General features: G+C 38.1%; 1 protein-coding gene across 3 annotated transcripts in view; it reads left to right on the forward strand.

Annotated features, from left to right (window-relative positions):
* The window catches only part of UIMC1 (ubiquitin interaction motif containing 1), a 117,497-nt gene extending 98,970 nt beyond the window's left edge, over nt 1–18,527 (forward strand). For all 3 annotated transcript variants that reach the window (XM_042991726.1, XM_042991740.1, XM_042991735.1), the window contains 5 exons: nt 12,669–12,753; nt 14,817–14,988; nt 16,323–16,386; nt 17,438–17,480; nt 18,030–18,527. In XM_042991726.1, the coding sequence (XP_042847660.1) occupies nt 12,669–12,753; nt 14,817–14,988; nt 16,323–16,386; nt 17,438–17,480; nt 18,030–18,240 (575 nt within the window). In that variant the 3' untranslated portion in view covers nt 18,241–18,527. The remainder of the gene's footprint in view (nt 1–12,668; nt 12,754–14,816; nt 14,989–16,322; nt 16,387–17,437; nt 17,481–18,029) is intronic.
* Nucleotides 18,528–19,089: the final 562 nt, after the last annotated feature.

A 19,089-nucleotide genomic window follows, 5' to 3' on the forward strand; every position in this document is an offset into this window, starting at 1 on the left:
AATTTCCTTTTGTAAAGGTACCCTTCCCTTTTTTTGTGGTCAGTATGTCATCTATGGGGTAATACTTTGAGGCTATATGAATATCCTGTTCCCAAGTAGGCATTTACCCATGGTTTTAGCATCAGTTGGTGATTCTTGCTTAAATTAATTATTACCACAGCAGTAAGTGGTGATTTTTTTCTTTTCTTCCATTCTTCTACATTGATTAGCTGACATTCTTCTGTAAAGAGAAATTTTCTCTCCTTATCCCTTGTTAGTATTTTTTTTTTAATGTGGAATGAACTCATGGATTCATTGTTTGTTTGTTTAAGATTTTTTATTTTTATTTATTTATTTAAAAAAAAATTTTTTTTTTAACATTTATTTATTTTTGAGACAGAGAGACACAGAGCATGAACAGGGGAGGGTCAGAGAGAGGGAGACACAGAATCTGAAACAGGCTCCAGGCTCTGAGCTGTCAGCACAAAGCCCGATGCGGGGCCCGAACTCACAGCCCTCACGGACCGTGAGATCATGACCTGAGCTGAAGTTGGCCGCCTAACCGACTGAGCCACCCAGGCGCCCCATAAGATTTTTTATTTTTAAGTAATCTCTACACCTGTTGTGGGGCTTGAACTCACACCCCCAAGATCAAGAGTCACATGCTTCTCCGACTGAAGCCAGCCAGGTGCTTCTGATTCATTTTTAAAATTTAATGTGTTGTAATTCATTCTTCCCAGTAATTTTGTTGTTCAAATTGTTCCAAATTTGACCAATGGAAATCCCTTCAGGTTTTCTTCTGTAACCTCTGGGAATGTGCCCATCAATTTTTTGAGCACTGTCTTTTTACTATAAGAGAGTATGGGGTTACCATGACTTTTCCTGTTCACCCCTGGAATTTGCCATTTATCTAAGGGCTCTGCTTCTAATCATTAGGCTGTTTGGCCTTCTGACAATTTTTATTTTTAAGCATTATATATTTATTGTAGAAGGTTTTAGGAAAATTTTATTCAGAAAAAATTCATCCATGACCCAGCCCAATCCAAACCACTGCTATAGCTTGATATGTATCATATATCCTTTTTTTTTTTTTTTTTTTTTTACATAGCTTTTGCCAGCAGGTCTTATGTTAAGCCTATTTTTTATTTTCATTGTTTAACCGTATAATGAATCTCTATGAACCTGTTTTCTAGCTTCAGCAGTTATCAATATATGACAAATCTTTTTTCACTTCTAATACACCTCCTATCCACCCTCCACCAGGTTTTGGGGAAGCAGTTTTCAAGTATAACATATTGTCTATACATACTTTAATATGTATCTCTAAAAGATAAAGGCTATTAAAAAAAAATACAGACACTGGGGACACCTGGGTGGTTCAGTTGGTTGAGTGTCCTACTTTGGCTCAGGTCATGATCTCACAGCTCATGAGTTCGAGCCCCACATCGGGCTCTGTGCTGACAGCTCATAGCCTGGAGCCTACTTTGGATTCTGTGTCTCCGTCTCTCTCTGCCCCTCCCCCGCTGGTTCTCTCTCTCTGTCTCTCTCTCTCTGTCTCTCTCTCTCTGTCTCTCTCTCTCTCAAAACTAAACATTAAGGGGTGCCTCATGGTTCAGTTAGTTAAGCATCTGACTTTGGCTTAGGTCATGATCTTACGGTTCATGGGTTCTAGCCCCATGTCGGGCTCTATGCTGACAGCTTGGAGCCTGGAGGCTTATTTGGATTCTGTGTCTCTCCCTCTTTGTGCCTCCCCACTGCTTGTGCTCTGTGTCTCTCTCAAAAATAAATAAATGTTAAGAAAAATAAACATTAAAATAAATAAATAATATAGACACAGTACCATTATTATATCAGTCAGCATCTCTCTTTCCCTAATTACCTCATAATTTTTTTAAATGGCTTGTTCAAATCAGGATCCAAACAAGTTGCACACATTTACATTTGGTTGATGTCATTCAAATCTCTTTTAATCTCAGTTATCCGCCTATCTCTATTTTCTTGACAGTTTATTTGTTAAAGAGACTGGCTTTTTGTCTTTCAGTATTCCTTTTGTGGATTTTGCTGATTGTGTCCCTGTTCTTTTTTTTTTAATGTTTATTTATTTATAATTTTTTTTAATGTTTGTTCATTTCCTGAGAGAGAGAGGGAGAGAGCGTGAGCGAGTGCAATCAGGGGAGGGGCAGAGAGACAGAGGGAGACACAGGCTCCAGGCTTTGAGCTGTTGGCACAGAGCCCGACACGGGGCTTAACCGACTGAGCAGCCCAGGTGCCCCTAATGTTTGTTTATTTTTGAGAGAGAGAGAGAGAAAGAAAGAGCATGAACAGAGGAGGGGCAGAGAGAGGGAGACAGAGGATCCCAAGCAGGCTCCGTGCTGATAGCATTGAGCCTGACGGCAGGACCCGAACCCACAAACCACGAGATCATGACCTGAGCTGAAGTCAAAACGCCCAACTGACTGAGCCATACAGGCACCCCTTCCTGTTCTATCTTTAACATGTTATTCTGTTCTAGACAATAATTTCTGGAAACTTAATAGTTAGATTTGAGGTTTTATCAGGTTCAGTTTGGGTTTTTTTTTTTTAAAGAGTGCTTTATAAGTGGTACTGTATATTTCATATTGCATCAGTTCGGGAGGCACATACTATCTGATTATCTTACTTTTATGATTCAGTTGATCAGCAGGATCAGCCTAATCCATTCATTAGAAAGCCGCTAGCTTTCAGCTGATGGTCGTTGATGACCATTGCCTGATCTGTTATTTCATCAGGGGTGTCTCCTAATATTTATTTAAACAGTTTTTTTTAAGTTTTAAAGTGGTATATATGCTCACTGAAAAAAAAAATGGCAACATGGAAAAATAATTACTCCCCCTTCCCGCTTTACATTTAATGTTTTGGTATATTTCTTTTCCATCTTTTTTTTTTTTTTTAATTCCTGCATAGTATTTCATCTTGTGTTTGAACATTAGGTTGTTTAAATTTTTAATTGTTATAAATAATGCTTTGATAAGATATCTTTGTCTTATGATCTTGTTTAAAATCAGATGATTTCTTCAGAATAGATTGCCAAGGTATAATTCATGGGTCAGTAGATATGAATTATTTTACAATCCTAGATATATATTGTCAAATTGCTTAAATAAAAATTCTAGCTGTTAAAGAAAAAATTGAACTATAAATATTATACTCAAGTGCTAGTAGGAACTAGACAAGTGACTGTTTTTCTAAGACCTCTAAGTTATTCAGTACCTCATAGATTGAGAAATTTTGCTCATAAAAATATAGTGGTGGTAGACCCTTTATTTCTGTATCTTAAGTAGGATTGTGTGGCTTATGGATTTTTCTCAGTATTTACTCTTGCCTTTAGCTTCAGGGTGGGGGGTCACTGCTAAGAATATTTTTATATGAGTACTTTTGTCTTTATATGGATAGGTATTATGCAAGCCATGCTGACACTTCAGATGCAGGGGATAACTATAGCAGTATTGAAGGTTAGGGTCAATAGCTCAACATTAAGTGTACTTCTTGAAAGCAAGCTTGTCTCTAAACTGGAAAGGAAATTGCTACAACTTGAATAGGGACAGGGGGCCTCTGTGGCTTCTCTGAAGCAAAGAAGACAGTTTGGTATTGTGGTATTGGCTTTGGAGTCTAACAGACTTGGAATCATATCCAAGACCAGGTATTTACAGAATTGAGGTCTCTGATCTTTATTTTGCTCATCTGTAAATAGGACTCAGTGATGCCTGCCTGTTTTAGGTTTTTTTATACTTAGGAAGTGTCAATGTAATCATTAGGGTTTTTGAGTTAGATGCTATCTGTAGTAGAATAAAATTATCAAGTCTAGAACCTGAGAAGACGGGGCGCCTGGGTGGCTCAGTCGGTTAAGCAGCTGACTTCAGCTCAGGTCATGATCTCGCAGTCCATGGGTTTGAGCCCCACGTCGGGCTCTGTGCTGACAGCTCAGAGCCTGGAGCCTGCTTCAGATTCTGTGTCTCCCTCTCTCTGACCCTCCCCTGTTCATGCTCTGTCTCTCCCTGTCTCAAAAATAAATAAACTTTAAAAAAAAAAAAAAAAGAACCTGAGAAGACAACAAGAATTTATTTATTGATTGGACTGAGGTAGATAGGGCTTTTCTGCTTCAAGTGTTATTTTGGGTCAGGCCTAAGAGACCTTTTCATCTAAGTTATAAAGATATTCAGTTGTTCTTAAAGCCAAGAAAATACTCTGGCAAACTTGTGAATAAGAAACTATCTTGCCAAATGAATTCATTAAATATATGTTTATATTGAGTGTCAATTTTATGCCAGGAATGTGGAATGCTGAAGTGATTAAGAGACAATCTGTTGGGGGAGACAGGTAGGTAAAGCAGTAATTAGAGTGTTGTGTGAGAAGTGCTATGATAGATACGCACATAGAGTCCTGTTTGAGTGTAGAGATTGGGGCCTTCTTGGGTCAGGGAAGGCTTCCTGGGTACTGCCACTGGTAATACTGGGCCTGAGTTATTCTTAGAGCAGTATGGAAGATAGATTGGAGAGACTGAGGCTAGAAACAGGGAGACCAGTAGTAAAGGAGAGTCAGTGGAAGTGGACAGATTTGAGAATCTTTTCGTGAGGGAATCAATCAAGCTTTTTTGTGACCAGGGATCAGGATGAGAGAAGGCAACTTTGATTTAGGTTTCTGGCTAAGCCCACTGTAGGATGCTCAACTTAGAGAGCCCCCTGAGTAATTCAGAAGTATTGTTTATACTATATTATTTATGTTCCTTTACTGACAACCCCAGTTAATAATTTATATAGCACCTATTATAACCAGGTACTGTTATACAAGCTGAGAATATACCACTGAACAGAAAAGAAGTCTGTGTGCTCATGAAGCTTACATTCTCATGGAGAAAACAGATAATAAGTAAGGCTTAAGAAAAATGAAGCAAAAACCAGGGTATAGAGAATGCCCAGGACAGGGAAGGTGGTAGGAGGCCATGGGGAGCTCTTAAATGAAAAGATCAAGGAAGACTTCTTGAGGTGATTTTTGAATAGAGTCATTCTAGGTAAAGGGAATAACTATAAATGCCCTAAAACAAGAGTGTGCTTGGCATGTTTCTACAGCATCAGGGAAGCCACAATGAGTGTAGTGGGATGAACAACAGGGGAAAAGAGAGGAAAGATCAGATCAGTGACCAGATCATCTGGGGTTTTGTACTTCATTCTAAATATGATGAAATGCCATGGGACAGTTGAGAGCAAGGGAGTGATATAATCCAACTCTGGCTACTGTGTGAAATATAGTCTGTAAAGGGCCAGGGGCAAAAGTAGATGTGAACAGACTAAGGAGGAGGCTTTTGCAGTATTCCAGGCAGAGTCTAATGTGATAGTAGATGATAGTGATAGTTGTAAGGTAAAGAAGTTGCCAAATTTGGGATGTATATTGAAGGTTGATCCTACAGTATTTGTTGGAATCTGAGGGAAGGAGAAAATTCAGGTGACACCAAGTTTTGTCCTAAGCAGCTGGGTTAATGACTCCATTTTTTGAGTTCGGGAAATACAAGGGATCCAGAATAGCCAAAACAGCCCTGAAAAAGAACAAAGTTGAGGGTCCATACTTCCTAATTATATAACTTACCAATTGAGACCGTATGGCACTGGCATAAGGAGATTAGATAGATAGATAGATAGATAGATAGATAGATTGATTAGATAGATAGATTAGATAGATAGATTAGATAGAAAGAAAGAAAGAAAGAAAGAAAGAAAGAAAGAAAGAAAGAAAGAAAGAATAGAATTGAGAGTCCAGAATTAAAACCATACATTTATAGCTAACCAGGTTTTGACAAGGCTGTCAGGATAGTTCAATAGGGGGAAAATAGTCTATTCAACAAATGGTACTAAGACAACTTAATATCCATATGCAGAAGAAAAAGTTTGACCCCTACTTCACACTGTATACAAAAAAATATATCAAAGATCTAAATGTAAGTACTAAAACTCTTAGGGGTAAATCTTATGACCTTAGATTTGGCAGTGGATTCTTAGATCTGACACCAAAAGTATAAGCAATACAAGACAAAACTAGATAAATTAGATTACATCAAAATTTAAAACTGTTGTGTATCAGACTATTTTAAGTGGCCTAATATACTGGTAAATAACAGTTGCTATAGGGGGCAAACGACAGAAAAAAATTTTGAGGAAATGATGGCTGAGAAAATTCCAAAGTTGATGACAACTATAAATTTGTAGATCCAATAAGTTCTATGAAGCACAGGAAGAAGAAATATCATCATAAACTTTAAAAAGCACATCATAATTGGTGTGTCTGGGTGTCTCAGTCAGTTGAGTGTCGGATTCTTGATTTTGGCTCAGGTCATGAGCCCAGGTTGTGGAATCAAGCCCTGCATCGGGCTCCATGCTAAGTGTGGAGCCTGCTTGGGATATTCTCTCTCAATCAATCTCTCTCTCTCTCCCTCTCTCTCCCTCTCCCTCTCTCTCTCTCTCCCTCTCTCTCTCTCTCCCTCTCTCTCTCTCTCTGTCCCTCTCCTCCATTTGTGCACTCTCTCACCCTCAAAAAAAAAAAAAAATAACACATCATAATCAAATTGCTTAAAACTAGAGATAAAGAAGAAGTGGGGCGGGTTGGGGCGGGGGGGTTGGTGCCTGGCTGGCTGAGTCAGTAGAACATGCAGCTCTTGATCTCAAGGTCATGAGTTCTAGCCCCACGTTGGGCATAGAGTTTACTTAAAACAAACAAACAAACAAAACCCAGAGATAAAGAAAAAAACCTTATAACCTTCCAGAGAAAAAAGATATGTTACATGCAGATAGAAAACATAAGAATTAATCAGATTTCTTGTTGGGAACAACACAATCAAGAAGACATTGGGGCAAAATCTTTCAAAATACTGAAAGAAAAAGATTAATAGCTATGTACCAGTGTAAATGTTTTAGTTCTGACAAATGTACCATGGTTACATAAGGTGTTAACATTAGGAGAAAGTAAGCGAACGTTATAAAGAAATCTCTGCACTATCTTTCCAACACTTTACAAATCTAAATTATTCCAAACTAAAAATGTTATTAAAAATTTAAAAGATGAAATAGAGACTTTTCAGATATACTAACACTGAAGGAATTCATCACCAGAGACCTACTCATAAGATAAAGTCCTTGAGGCAGCAGGAACACTGCAATGGACTAGATTGTGTCATCACCCCTCATGGGACTGAGGAGCTGAATTTCAAATTATGTTTAATTCTAATTAAGATTTAAATTTAAATAGCCACATGTCTCAGAAATGTAGATAATTCTAATGATGCCTTTTTGTTGGGACTAGTCTTTTGGGAGAGGCTGACAATATTGAGATAGGCAACATGCAGGTATAACAAGCCTTCCCTTCTTGTACCTTCCACTGAGGAAGTGCTGGGTTGGAGGATGGCTGGTCTTAGCAGGACCATACACAGTTCTGTGGCCTTCCATTTTTTTCTGCTGAGATGGTTTTGAGTTTGAAGGAGACATACTGACTAGACTGTTATTCTGCCAAGTCTCTCTTTGTATGTATAATTTCCACTCTCCTCAAGGGACCATCTTCATTATTTACAGTTTCAGGCCAAATGTTTTTATTGTTGATTGCGTGTCTTTTGTGCATTGTGGAAACAAATGTTTATATGATATTGATAATTGTTCTTTAATACTTTAATTATTTACTTTACCATTTTGTTTGTATAAATTAGTATGAGAACTAAAGATTAAGACTTAAATTATAGATAAGCTGGGTCGTGGGGGTGGCTCAGTTGGTTAAGCGTCTGACTTCAGCTCAGGTCATGATCTCACAGTTTGTGGGTTCAAGCCCTGCGTCGGGCTCTGTGCTGACAGTTTGGAGTCTGGAGTCTGCTTCAGGTTCTGTGTCTCCCTCTCTCTCTGCCCCTCCCCCGTTCACATTCTGTCTCTCTCTCAAAAAATAAATAAACATTAAAAGACAATTAGAAAAAATAATAGATAAGCTATTTGGCACTTATTCTAAGGGTAGTCTTAAATCTTTGGATAAAGCTAAGAAATCTGGAAGGATAATGGAATCATATAATAATAGCAACAAATGTTTGCTGAGGGCTTTCTGTGGGCTGGACACTCAACAATTTATTTGGATTAAATTAAATCCAAATTATTTGGGTTATCTGATATGATCTTTACCAAAACCTCAGAGGATAGGTGCTATTATCTCTTTTTGTAGGTAAGTCTACTGATACTCAGGTTAAGTAACTTGCCATAGACAACACAGCTGGTAGAATCCCAACTTGGACAACTCTAAAGTCAATGCACTTTATTCTGCTGGGTGTTACAGCTTCTTTTGTATATTAACAGTGCCAAGCCAAGTCCCAAGCACAGCTCCTTAGGATGTTTTCCATTCAGTTCTGTAAAGGCCTGAGTTAATGGTCATAGGTTTATAAGTGGCTCTGTCAGGTCTCAGTGATATCCCTTCTTTCTGTTTTGCTTACCTGGCCCTGGTAGTTGCTTTCCTGGTAGTTATCTGTCCTCAGATTCCATTGTTCCCTTTTGAAATCTTTGACCGTTGTCACCAGTAGTTAGGTTTTTGGACTTAAGTTTAATACTGAAATTTCTTCCTATAGCTATTTGAAATGGCTGTCTTGGCCCTCAGAAACCAAAGTAGGAGGCTCTTTTAGAGCAACATATTCCTTCATGCTCCTTTGTAAGGGCTATAGGTTTCTAAGACAAAATATAGCTGCAGAGTCAGTCCAGTTTACTCTGATCATAACATTTAATAATAAAATTAGCATATGGTTTACAGCTGTCTGCCTAGTCTCTCCCCTCAAATTCTTTTCCACTCATTTACCACTTACAACTTTTTATCTTCCCTTCCGTTCCCTCTTATTTTTCAGGAAAGGCAGCCTACTCTTGTAGAACAACATATGCATCTTTATTTATTTAATTTTCTAAGATTTTATTTTTAAGTAATCTCTACACCCAGCATGGGGCTCGAAACTACAACCCTGAGATCAAGAGTCAAACACTCCACTGACTGAGCTAGCCAGAAACCCCAACATAAGCTTCTTTAAGGTTAGACTTGTATTGCGTTCCTGGTGCCATGTTTCTTTTGTTGTTGTTTTAGCTTTGTGATATTGATCAAGTTATTTAATATTTCATCATCTGTAAAAATACAGGTAATCATATATGCCTTGCAGGATTATTGTAAAGAATTAGAGATGATGTTTATAAAGTCCCTGGCACAGAGAAGGTCCTCATAAAACAAGAACTTTTTTGAATCCATTGCTATGATTTAATTTGGCAAATATTTATTAGCACCTAATCAATGTTGGACTCTACTGAGGATTCTGAAGAAACAACAAAACCTAGAATCTCTAAATTCAGAAAGTTATATAGTGTAGGAGACTTGACATATAAACAAATAACAACAGAAAGGCACTAAGTACAATAGAGGTATATATAAAGTGCTAGAAGCAATTAATTATTTTTCCAGCTTTGCCTGTGGAGTGCTTTCCAAGTATTTCTTTTGGAAAAATACTTGGTAGTCAAGATGGGGGACAAATAGAAAGAGAGAAAAAAACAACAACCCTTAAAGGTTTCTGTAATCTGTGAGGTGCCAACCTTTTGAGAATTGATTTCAGCAAGACACTTGATAAAATCTCTCATGAAGTCCTTGTACATAAGATGGAGAAATGTGGGATGGCTGATAGAATAGGATTTGAAGATGGTTATACAACTGTGTCTGGGATGTTTTCTCCTACAGTACTTTCTTTTTACTTATAAAATCTCTGGGTTGGAAGGAACCTTAGAAATAGATATATAGTATACTCTAACTTGTACCTAACACCTCTCTACCATCTCTTTTCTCTTCCCTTTTAATTTTTAATTCAACAGTACAGAAAAGTATATAGTACAAAATATGCCTCTCTCTCCAATTCCATTCCCCAAATGTCCCTGACATCCTCCCCAGAGACAAACGCTATTAATAGTTGCTTGTGTATATGATCTTCTTTTATTATGCGTATCTTTTTACACCTTGTATCGTTATTATTTGAGTGTATATGCTGTCTCCCTTAGTAAGTTGTAAGCTCCTTAAGAGCAAGGACCCTACCGCATGATTTCCTATATCTCTCCAAAAGTACTTGTACATTGAAGGTTCTCAATAAATATCTGCTTGATTAAGTATTTAAATGAAATTTGGACCAGGGAGAAGACAGGCTTCTTTAGTAAAATGCCACAGTTTTCTGTCCTTGGCCATATCATTTATAACTTGGATGAAGATGTAGAAAGCATGGTTGTCATGCTTGTCATGCAGATGACACAAAGATGGAAAAGAGAGCTGATAACATCAGATGACAGAATTAAGACTGCAGATGATCCCAACAGACTAAAATGTTCAGCTGGAAAAAAAAAAAAAAAAAAACCCAGGGATAAATATAAAGTCCTGTGTTTAAGGGGGGGAAATAACCAATAGCTTAGTTGTTTTATACCCAATACCCAAGTATAGAATTAGAAGACTTGTCTTGATGATAATTTATTTGAAGATGATTTGGGAGGGTAGGGGATGGATCTTAGTTGCCTTTAAGCTCACTTTACGCTTAATTTAAGATTGTCAATAAAGCAAATACAGCTTTGGCTGAATTAGTGGAATATGAGTCTAAGTGGGTTAGTTTGTGGTTCTTGTGTTCTCTCTACTAGTCAGACTGCTTATTGAGTATTAGGTCCATTTTGGGGTGCCACACATTTAAAGAGAGCCTGACAAATTGAGGTGTATATAAAGGAGGTTAACTAGGAACATAAAACTTGGGTATAAGAATCAGACTGGTATAGATCTCTCCTGGGTTCTGTCACTTAGCAATTGTGATAGCTTGGCAAAGTCATTTCCTCTGAGTTTGTTTCCATACCTTTAAAGTAGGGCAGAATAATAATACCAATCTGGAGGATTATTATAAGGATTAGAGCTAACCAATGCAATCAAAATTTTCTGCGGTCATTAGAAATTAGATTAATGACTAAGTATAGTCCCTGCTTTGAAGGAGGTTACATTTCAGTGGAGCAGACAACTGAGTAAATCCAAGATTGTAATGTAGCTTGTTAAGTTTTCAGAGAATTGACTTACATAAAAGGGGGTAGACTTATTCATAGAGCCCCCAGTAAATACAAATTGAGTCGGATTGTTGTGTAGCAGTAGAATGAGTTTCCCTAGGAGAAAGTGAATTCCCCTCAGGGAATGGATATAATCAAGTTGAGACTAGGTGATTATTTGTTGGGGATGCTTGCAAGGCATTTTTTATGAGTAGAAGGTTGGACTAGAAGGGTTGGCAGACTCTGGCCACCAGGGGCCAAATGTAGCCAGACATCTGTTTTTGTAGATACAGTTTTACTGGAGCATACCACACCCAGTTATTTATGGGTTGTTGATGGCTGCCTTTCTGCACCGTGCAGAGTTGAGTAGTGTGACAGAGACCATATGGCCTGCCAAGCCTAAAGTATTTACTGTTTGGCCTTTTAAAGAAGAAGTTTGTTGACTCCTGGACTAGATCAACGCTTCACAACCTAAATTATTTTGTGAACTGCTAACCTTCCTAAATTCTCTGACATGGGGATTTCAAGTCAAGAGGGAGGAAGGCAAAATTTGAAGTTAGATGGTTATAGTTTTTCTTGTTGGCAAGGAATGAAGACTGCAAAATAGTTGATTAACCTCTAAGACCTTTTAAGAGACTGTGATTTTATAAACAGATGCTTTGGGTGTGAGACAAAGTATTATTTATATGCCACCTGGGCTAAAGCTATCTGTACCCACTAGAACTGGGAAGTGGTCCTAGTGTAGTGGGAAAAACTGGTTGTGTTCACCATTGTGAGTTTGTTTCCTCACTTGTAATTGGAACACTTTCTAAACTAAGGATTGGAACTAATGTGTGTACTCAGATAGATGTAGCTATCATTACTATATTCCATAGACTACCTGATTGGAGTGTATGTCACACCAGATAGAATTTTGGTTGGTAAAGTATAAATCCCTCCCTTGAGTGCTGCTAGTTGGGGTACTACACAAAACCCTTTCCTTGTGTTGACTAGATTTTTATTTATTATTATTATTAATTTATTAATTAATTAATTTATTTTAGAGACAGAGAGAGAGAGAGTGCCCATGTGCAGGTAGGGGAGGGGCGGGGGGGGGGGGGGAGAGAGAGAGAGAGAGAGAGAGAGAGAGAGAGAGAGAGAGAGAGAGAGAGAGAGAGAGAATGAATCTTAAGCAGGCTCCACACCCAGCATACAGCCCTGCCGCAGGACTCTATCTCATGACGCTGAGATCACGACTTGAGCTGAAATCAAGAGTTGGATGCTTAGCCGATTGAGCTACCCAGGCATCCCTGGACTAGATCTTTAGATCTCATGGCAAATAGGGGATAAATCGATCTTATTAGCAAATATAGGAATATCTTGTGGCTGGCAGCTTCAATTCATACATTACAGGTGTTACTCTCTTTGCTAGAAAAGGCAGAGATTTTGCAGACACAGTGCACTTCTCCCAGTGGAATATGATTTTAAACTTCTTCCCATACATTTTGTCTTTTATATTCAGAATCTACTTCCAACTAACAGTTTTCTTTCTTTCTTTTTCTTTCTTTCTTCCTTTCTTTCTCTGTCTCTCTCTACCCCTCCCTGCCCCTCCCCTCCTTTTTTTGTTGAAAGTGTTGACTCGGAGACAAAAAGAGGCCAACAGCAAGAGCAAGAGTGACAGTGAGACAACTGCCCAAACTTCCCTAGACATTGACAAGTAAGTGACTATGTCGTGTTCTCAGAGCTCTTGTTTAACATACCATTGCTTGGACTGAATAAAGAGACCTATTCCTCTCTACCCTGGGTTTCTTTGGCTTTCCAGTCACTTCATTGCTTTGATATCTGAATCTATTTTTCTTATTCCCAATTTATGTTAATGCAGGTGGCCTCTATCTTTTTGAATTACCCTTAAAAAATTCTACCACCCATTCCATTTCCACATTCTATTTTCTTTAAATTTGCATTTTGGTGTTTGGTACTTTTGGGAGCAGTGAGCTATTTTGCAATGTAATGGTACAGAAGTTCAGTTGCAAAAGGTTGGGCAATATAAGTGACTTCTTTGGGTTATAGGTTGCAGCTTGACTAAGAAAGTATATTCCAAAGGGTGGTCGGGTAGAAGTGATGCCCCCTAAAAGGAAAGACATTACCAACAATACATTAAAGCAGTCAGTCATTAGGCAGAAATGTTTAATCTTTGAAATACAGATCTTAGACCCTAAATTTCAAGGCTGTCTTCCCTAATCCAGTTGAGTGGAGCTGATCACTTGCTCCTTTTGGAATCCTAACATGTGGACATTCCTCTATGACTGTATTGCATCCCATCCCACTATATTGCAGTATTTTTTTTTCTTTTTTTTCATTTCTGTCTCCTTGGGTAGACTGTGAATTTTGAAGGCAGATCCTTGTCTTCATTCATGTTTATATCCTCAGCATCTAATAAAATGTGTCTGAGACAGCAAAAACAATAATAGCTCTTTGTTGAACACCTAATATTATGTACCAGCCACTGGGCTAAGTGTTTGATGTACTTTGTAACTCTCACAATAGCTGATAAGATAGTTATTCTTTCTTTCTTTTTTTTTTTAAATAGATAAGGAAATTGAAGGGAAATTATAAGTAACTGGTTAAAGATCATGTAGTGAAAACTGGCAAATCCTGACTCCGAAACTTAAGCTCCTTCCACAGTGCTGCTATCTCATGTAGTAGGGGATGACTGTATGATTTTTGCATTAATTCATAAATTTTAAAAGGTACACTGGTCTAGATTTTCTCATAAGGCAGAGTTTTATTTATATTCTTCCAGATGATTGAGTATATGAGATAATTTTTTCTCCTATTTTTAAAGACCTCCAGAGAAGGTTTTCTGTAGAACTAATCCAGATTTCTCTTGCTGTATAGTAACTGAATAGTTATGACCAGAAAGAGAAGTCTAAAATAGCAGCCTTTGGAAAGTTTTCTTTAGCTTCTTAAAATGAAGATGATCTTAAGAGTCTAGAAGATCTGGTTTCTGACATTTATTAGCTATAGAACCTTGGGGAGAATAGTACTTTCTTAGTAGGGCCAAAGAATTAATTGAGAAGTTGTGTTTAAAGGGCTTGGTACCAGTTCCTACCACAGAGAAAATACTTAATAAGTGCTTATTTTCTTCCTTTGTCCCCAATGAATCTTACTTCAAGGACACAGTTTCCTCTCTTTCTACAGATTCTACTATTATAAAAGATAAAAATAACTATGTAGGTGAAGTTACTCAAAAGTCTCTGGCAGAACCACATGGTTTTGGTAACTTCCTAGTTGATGTTGCAGGTTGTAAAATTAAGGAAGTCAGCATACAGAGTCAGACAAGTTCATCCACCCTGGTAAAAAATGTCATCTTGATTTAATTCTCATGGTTGTCTAAATTTTAACTTCCCTTTGAAAAAACTATTACACTTAATTTCAGAAGAGTTTGACAGAATATTTTATGTCTGAAGAGCAATCAGCATTGTTTGAGATAGTTAGAAGAGCTGATTTCATTACCATCCCACTGCTGCAACAGCAGGGTACAGAGAAACAGCCGGGGAAAACCGCTAATCACTCAGTCCTTTTGATTGGCATCAGGTTAGTTTTATTGGCCATCCTGCTGAGTGAATCTGCATTGGTTGACATGTCTCCTCCACCGAATAACGTAAAAACACAATTGAGACAGAGTAACATAAAAACACAATTTGAGACATATCCAGGAGCCCAGAGGCAAAAGCAAATCTTAAAACTGCTCTTTCCCCCTTCCTTCTGATTGGCTAGGAATGAGAAGTGTTATCTCTGTAAATCCCTGGTCCCATTCAGAGAGTATCAGAGTCACGTAGAGTCCTGTCTCCAGCTTGCAAGGGGTGACCAAGGAGATGGGCCTGAAGAGAGTGGGAGGATATGCTCAGCTATGGAGGAGAAGTGGCGGCAGCGGCTGAGGAACCCAAAGGTATGTATGGAATGTTTTAGGAAGCTCTCCAAAGTTCTGTTCTATGCTTTTTTCTTCTTCCTTCTTTTTTGCTTATCTAGAAACAAGATTGCATTTTAAAATTATATTTTCTTTCAATTAAAAAGCATATATGCTCCTTGTAGGAAATATAGGCAGTTCAAAAAAATATGAAGAATCAGGAGAAATTAAGAAATTATTACCCATAATTTAGCTACTCAGAGATAATAACTTTTAGTATTTTGGCCAATTTTTTCAGTCTTTTTTTTAATGCATATTTCATGTAAGTGAGACCACACTATATATGCACATATATATGTGTGTATGTGTGTGTGTGTGTCTACATAACATTGTAGCATAAACACCTTCCTGGGTTTATTTTCAAACTTTTTTTTAAATTACTCTTAATACTTACATCACACAGAAGTCACATAACCATTCTCATATTATTGGGCATTTAGGTTCTTCCCAATTCTTTTGTATTACAAGATTGTATTTAAAACCTTAATCTGTGTACCACTTACTGTTTCCTAGAATAGATTTCCTGAAGTGGAACTCCTAGGGGAATGGATATAAACATTTTAAAATCTGTTGAAACATATCACCAAATTCTTCTCTTGAAAGGATATCCAGTCATATCCCCACTGCCAGGAGCATATGTGAGATCAACTCTGTTTAACACCTTGTGAGCCTGGTCTTAGGAAGCTGTGAGGTCTGGCCACTAGTTACTGGGAAGATGAATGTGCTTTCTGGGCTTTGCAATTAGATCAGCAAGAGCAAGTCTTGGCTTAGAGATCAAAGATAAAGCAGCAGCTCCATATTCTATGTTTACTAACTTAGCAGTCACTGCACACTAAGGTGAAGAGCCATTATCTATCATGACAAAAGAAAGGGACTCTCCTATATCAATGGGGTGATTTTGAGGTAGTGATTTGGAGTTGGGGATTATAGGTAAATGCTTATATTGTAGAGCCTGTTTATTCTTCTGGCATCACTATCTCTAGAAGCTACCGTGAAACTATTATTTTCTATTTTAAATCTCTCTAAATCTATCATGGTCAAAGGCTACTGTTATTTAATATGATCTTGGTGGAATAATTTGCTTTGACTCTGGTATCCATTCTTGGATAATATTCTTGGCATAAAGATGTATTCTGTTCATCATCACAGTTTGTGTTTTTACTTGTGTACCCTGTTTATTAGAAAGCAAAAGACTTTCCTAGAGCTGTGTCCCACATTCCTTCTCTCCTGGAGACAAGTGTGATCTGGGCTAAGGAGGTTGTATTTTAGACTCTCTGCCATGAGATAACTCTTTCATCTGTTTTTCTCTGTCACAGGAAAAAAAACGCAGTGAAGGCCGACTCCTCAGTCTCTTGGAACAGTCTGAGCAGAAGACTGCAGGTGAAGACTTCAGGACCAATTTTCTGGGCTTCTGTCAAAGGCCCAGTAAAAATAGCCACTGAGAACTCATTATTTGTTGGAGTTATGTGGGTATACATTTGACCCAATCAGCCAGCCTTTTAGACTCTAAGTTGTATCTCCCTAAAGAAGATGAGGACACACCCTGTCTTGTTCATCATGTGTTTCATTTCAGGCTTTATAAAGCCTGTTGAGTGGGAAAAAAAAAATCCAAATCATAGAGGAATGACACAGCCCTAAATACCTTCTAAAGGAACAATCTTGGAAAACCAGACACGTAGACATTTCTTCCTCCTTCTAATGTTTTGTGCATTATTTATGTGTCACTTTTAGTTTTGTGTCCCAACCTATGCTCCTGAGGGATTATAGGAAGTAACTCTCTCTTTGTGCCTAGTATTTATGGAGCAGTAGAGTGGATTGGTTAAGAGCATTGCATAAAGTTAGTAATACCAACTTCATAGATTGTAAGGATTATATCTAGTAAAGCTCCAAACAAATTCTCTGGCATAAGTAGGCTCTTGGTAAATGTTAGCTGCTATTATTACTATTGTTATTTGTTGCTATTGTTAAAATTCACTAGATGTAGATGGAAGAGGAGCTTTTGCTTAAGCCTGGGGAAATTTGCCTACCTTCTAGTTCTGGTAGTTCATTCTCACAAATAAATCTGTTTTGCCTCGTGATGACTATAAAAAGGCAGCCTCTCCAAGCCCTACGGCCTGCTGCCTCTAGATCAGCATGTTCTGAATCTCTGCAGGTGGCAGAGTTCCCTTGGCAACTCCTTGTACCTCAAGTCCAGATTTGAAGTAGATTATTCAGAGGTTGTTCATTCAAAAGTGTTCACCTCGATGCTTCTGCAGCTGAGTCTATTGGATGCTAATACTAACATTCCATTGGTCTGAGGATTGGGGATCTGAACTACCTGGATAAGACTGATGAAAAGCAGTGCCCAGAAAATAGGAAGCACATGAGCAGTGAGAAGTAGTATGATTACAACACTTTTAACAGCATTACTACTTTTTCTCTCTTATTACAGATGCAGAAATAAAGACCAAGTCTAAAGAAACAGGAGGCCTCAGGTGAATTGGGGTATACATTGAAATATGACTGTGAGCAGTTCTAAAAAAGTGTAGGCCTGGTCCTGGGTTCCGTGGATAATGTGATATTCAAACTATTGAAGGTAGAAATCACCATGGAACTGTGTGACCTCTCTCTGTGATCCCTCCCCCAACCCCCAATATATCTTGGCTAAGAATTGGATGGCTAGTTCAATTTCATGGCATAAAAACAGGCAGAGCAAGAGCTATGACTTATTCTTCCCTCCCAACCATAGTCTTCTGACTTAGGTTTCAAGAAGTTTGGGAATTTGGTAAAAAAAAAAAAATTTTTAAAAATGGGAATTTGGGTCTGAATTCTCATTCTCTTACTATCTGTGTGGCTTTGGGTTTATAATTTATCCAGTGTCCTCATCTGCAAAAAGGGAATGATAGTACTTATCTGGTTGGATTATTACAAAGATTATATGAACTGATAATGTATGTAAAAGCCCCTGGTACAATGCATGATACATACTTAGTGCTTATTAGTAGGTATATATTGAATTCTGAATTTTTTCCCCTCCTCTCTAGGGTGCCCTCGCTAGGGATGGAAGAGGCAGGCTGCAGCAGAGAGATGCAGAGTTCCCCTGCACATCTTGACTTAAACGAATCTCCCGTCAAGTCTTTTGTTTCCGTTTCAGAAGCCACAGATTGCTTAGTGGACTTTAAAAAGCAACTTACTGTCCGGCCAGGTAGCCGGACACGGGCCAAAGCAGGCAAAGGAAGAAGGAGAAAACTCTGAATTTCTAGGGTCCAGAGTTCACAAAACCATTAGCGATAGGGGTGGGCCATGGTCATTAAGCCTTAGTGGCCCCTATTTCATTGTTGAGCAAGTTTTGGCCCTACAGGTTTCACCACCAGCACCCACTCAGCATTCTTGTTTTGATGTTTTCTATAAGCTATACAGACATTGTGTATAGTATTCTGTTTTATAACAATCTGGATTCACTTATAGTTAAAAGAAAATTTAAATATATTTATCTATGTTTGTATGAAATCTTATTTCAATAAGATGGAGATTTTACTTTTTTTTCTCTGTGTTACTGGATTTGGGTTGGGAATATTTAAATGTGGAGCTAGTTCTGAGACTCCTAAATTACATGTTTCCAAATTAATTCCATTACTGGTCTTTGACATACTGCCGATATTCACTGAATGTGTAGTGTGCAATTCTAAGCATTGTGTGGTTACTTCCTTGACCTTTTCTGACATCATTGTGGAAGGTGCCAAGGCATCAGATCCTACCTCTTATTTTGCTGTCCCTACCATTCGGTGACCTACCACTTCATCTTGCTGCCTCACCTAGTTAAGAATTCTCAGCCAGAGCATAGGACCTTTGAGGGATATCTCCTGCCATTCTTACCAGGAATTTGTAATTGAATGCTCTGTTAGTAGTTCCTATGCAAAATTATTTTTCTTCCTAGATTAACCAGTGGGGATGCCAGGGATATCTGTTAAAACAGATTGGTTCTCTTGCTGTCAAAGGTCATAGCAGCAATAGGAAATAACTTCTATTTCAGTGTATTAGTAGAGCAGTGCGCATTTTTTACCACATTGCCCAGGAGCTTTCGGTGCAGAACAGAGATGTGGT

Source organism: Panthera tigris, chromosome A1 (genome assembly GCF_018350195.1).
Source record: "Panthera tigris isolate Pti1 chromosome A1, P.tigris_Pti1_mat1.1, whole genome shotgun sequence".
Taxonomy (NCBI): Eukaryota; Metazoa; Chordata; class Mammalia; order Carnivora; family Felidae; genus Panthera; species Panthera tigris.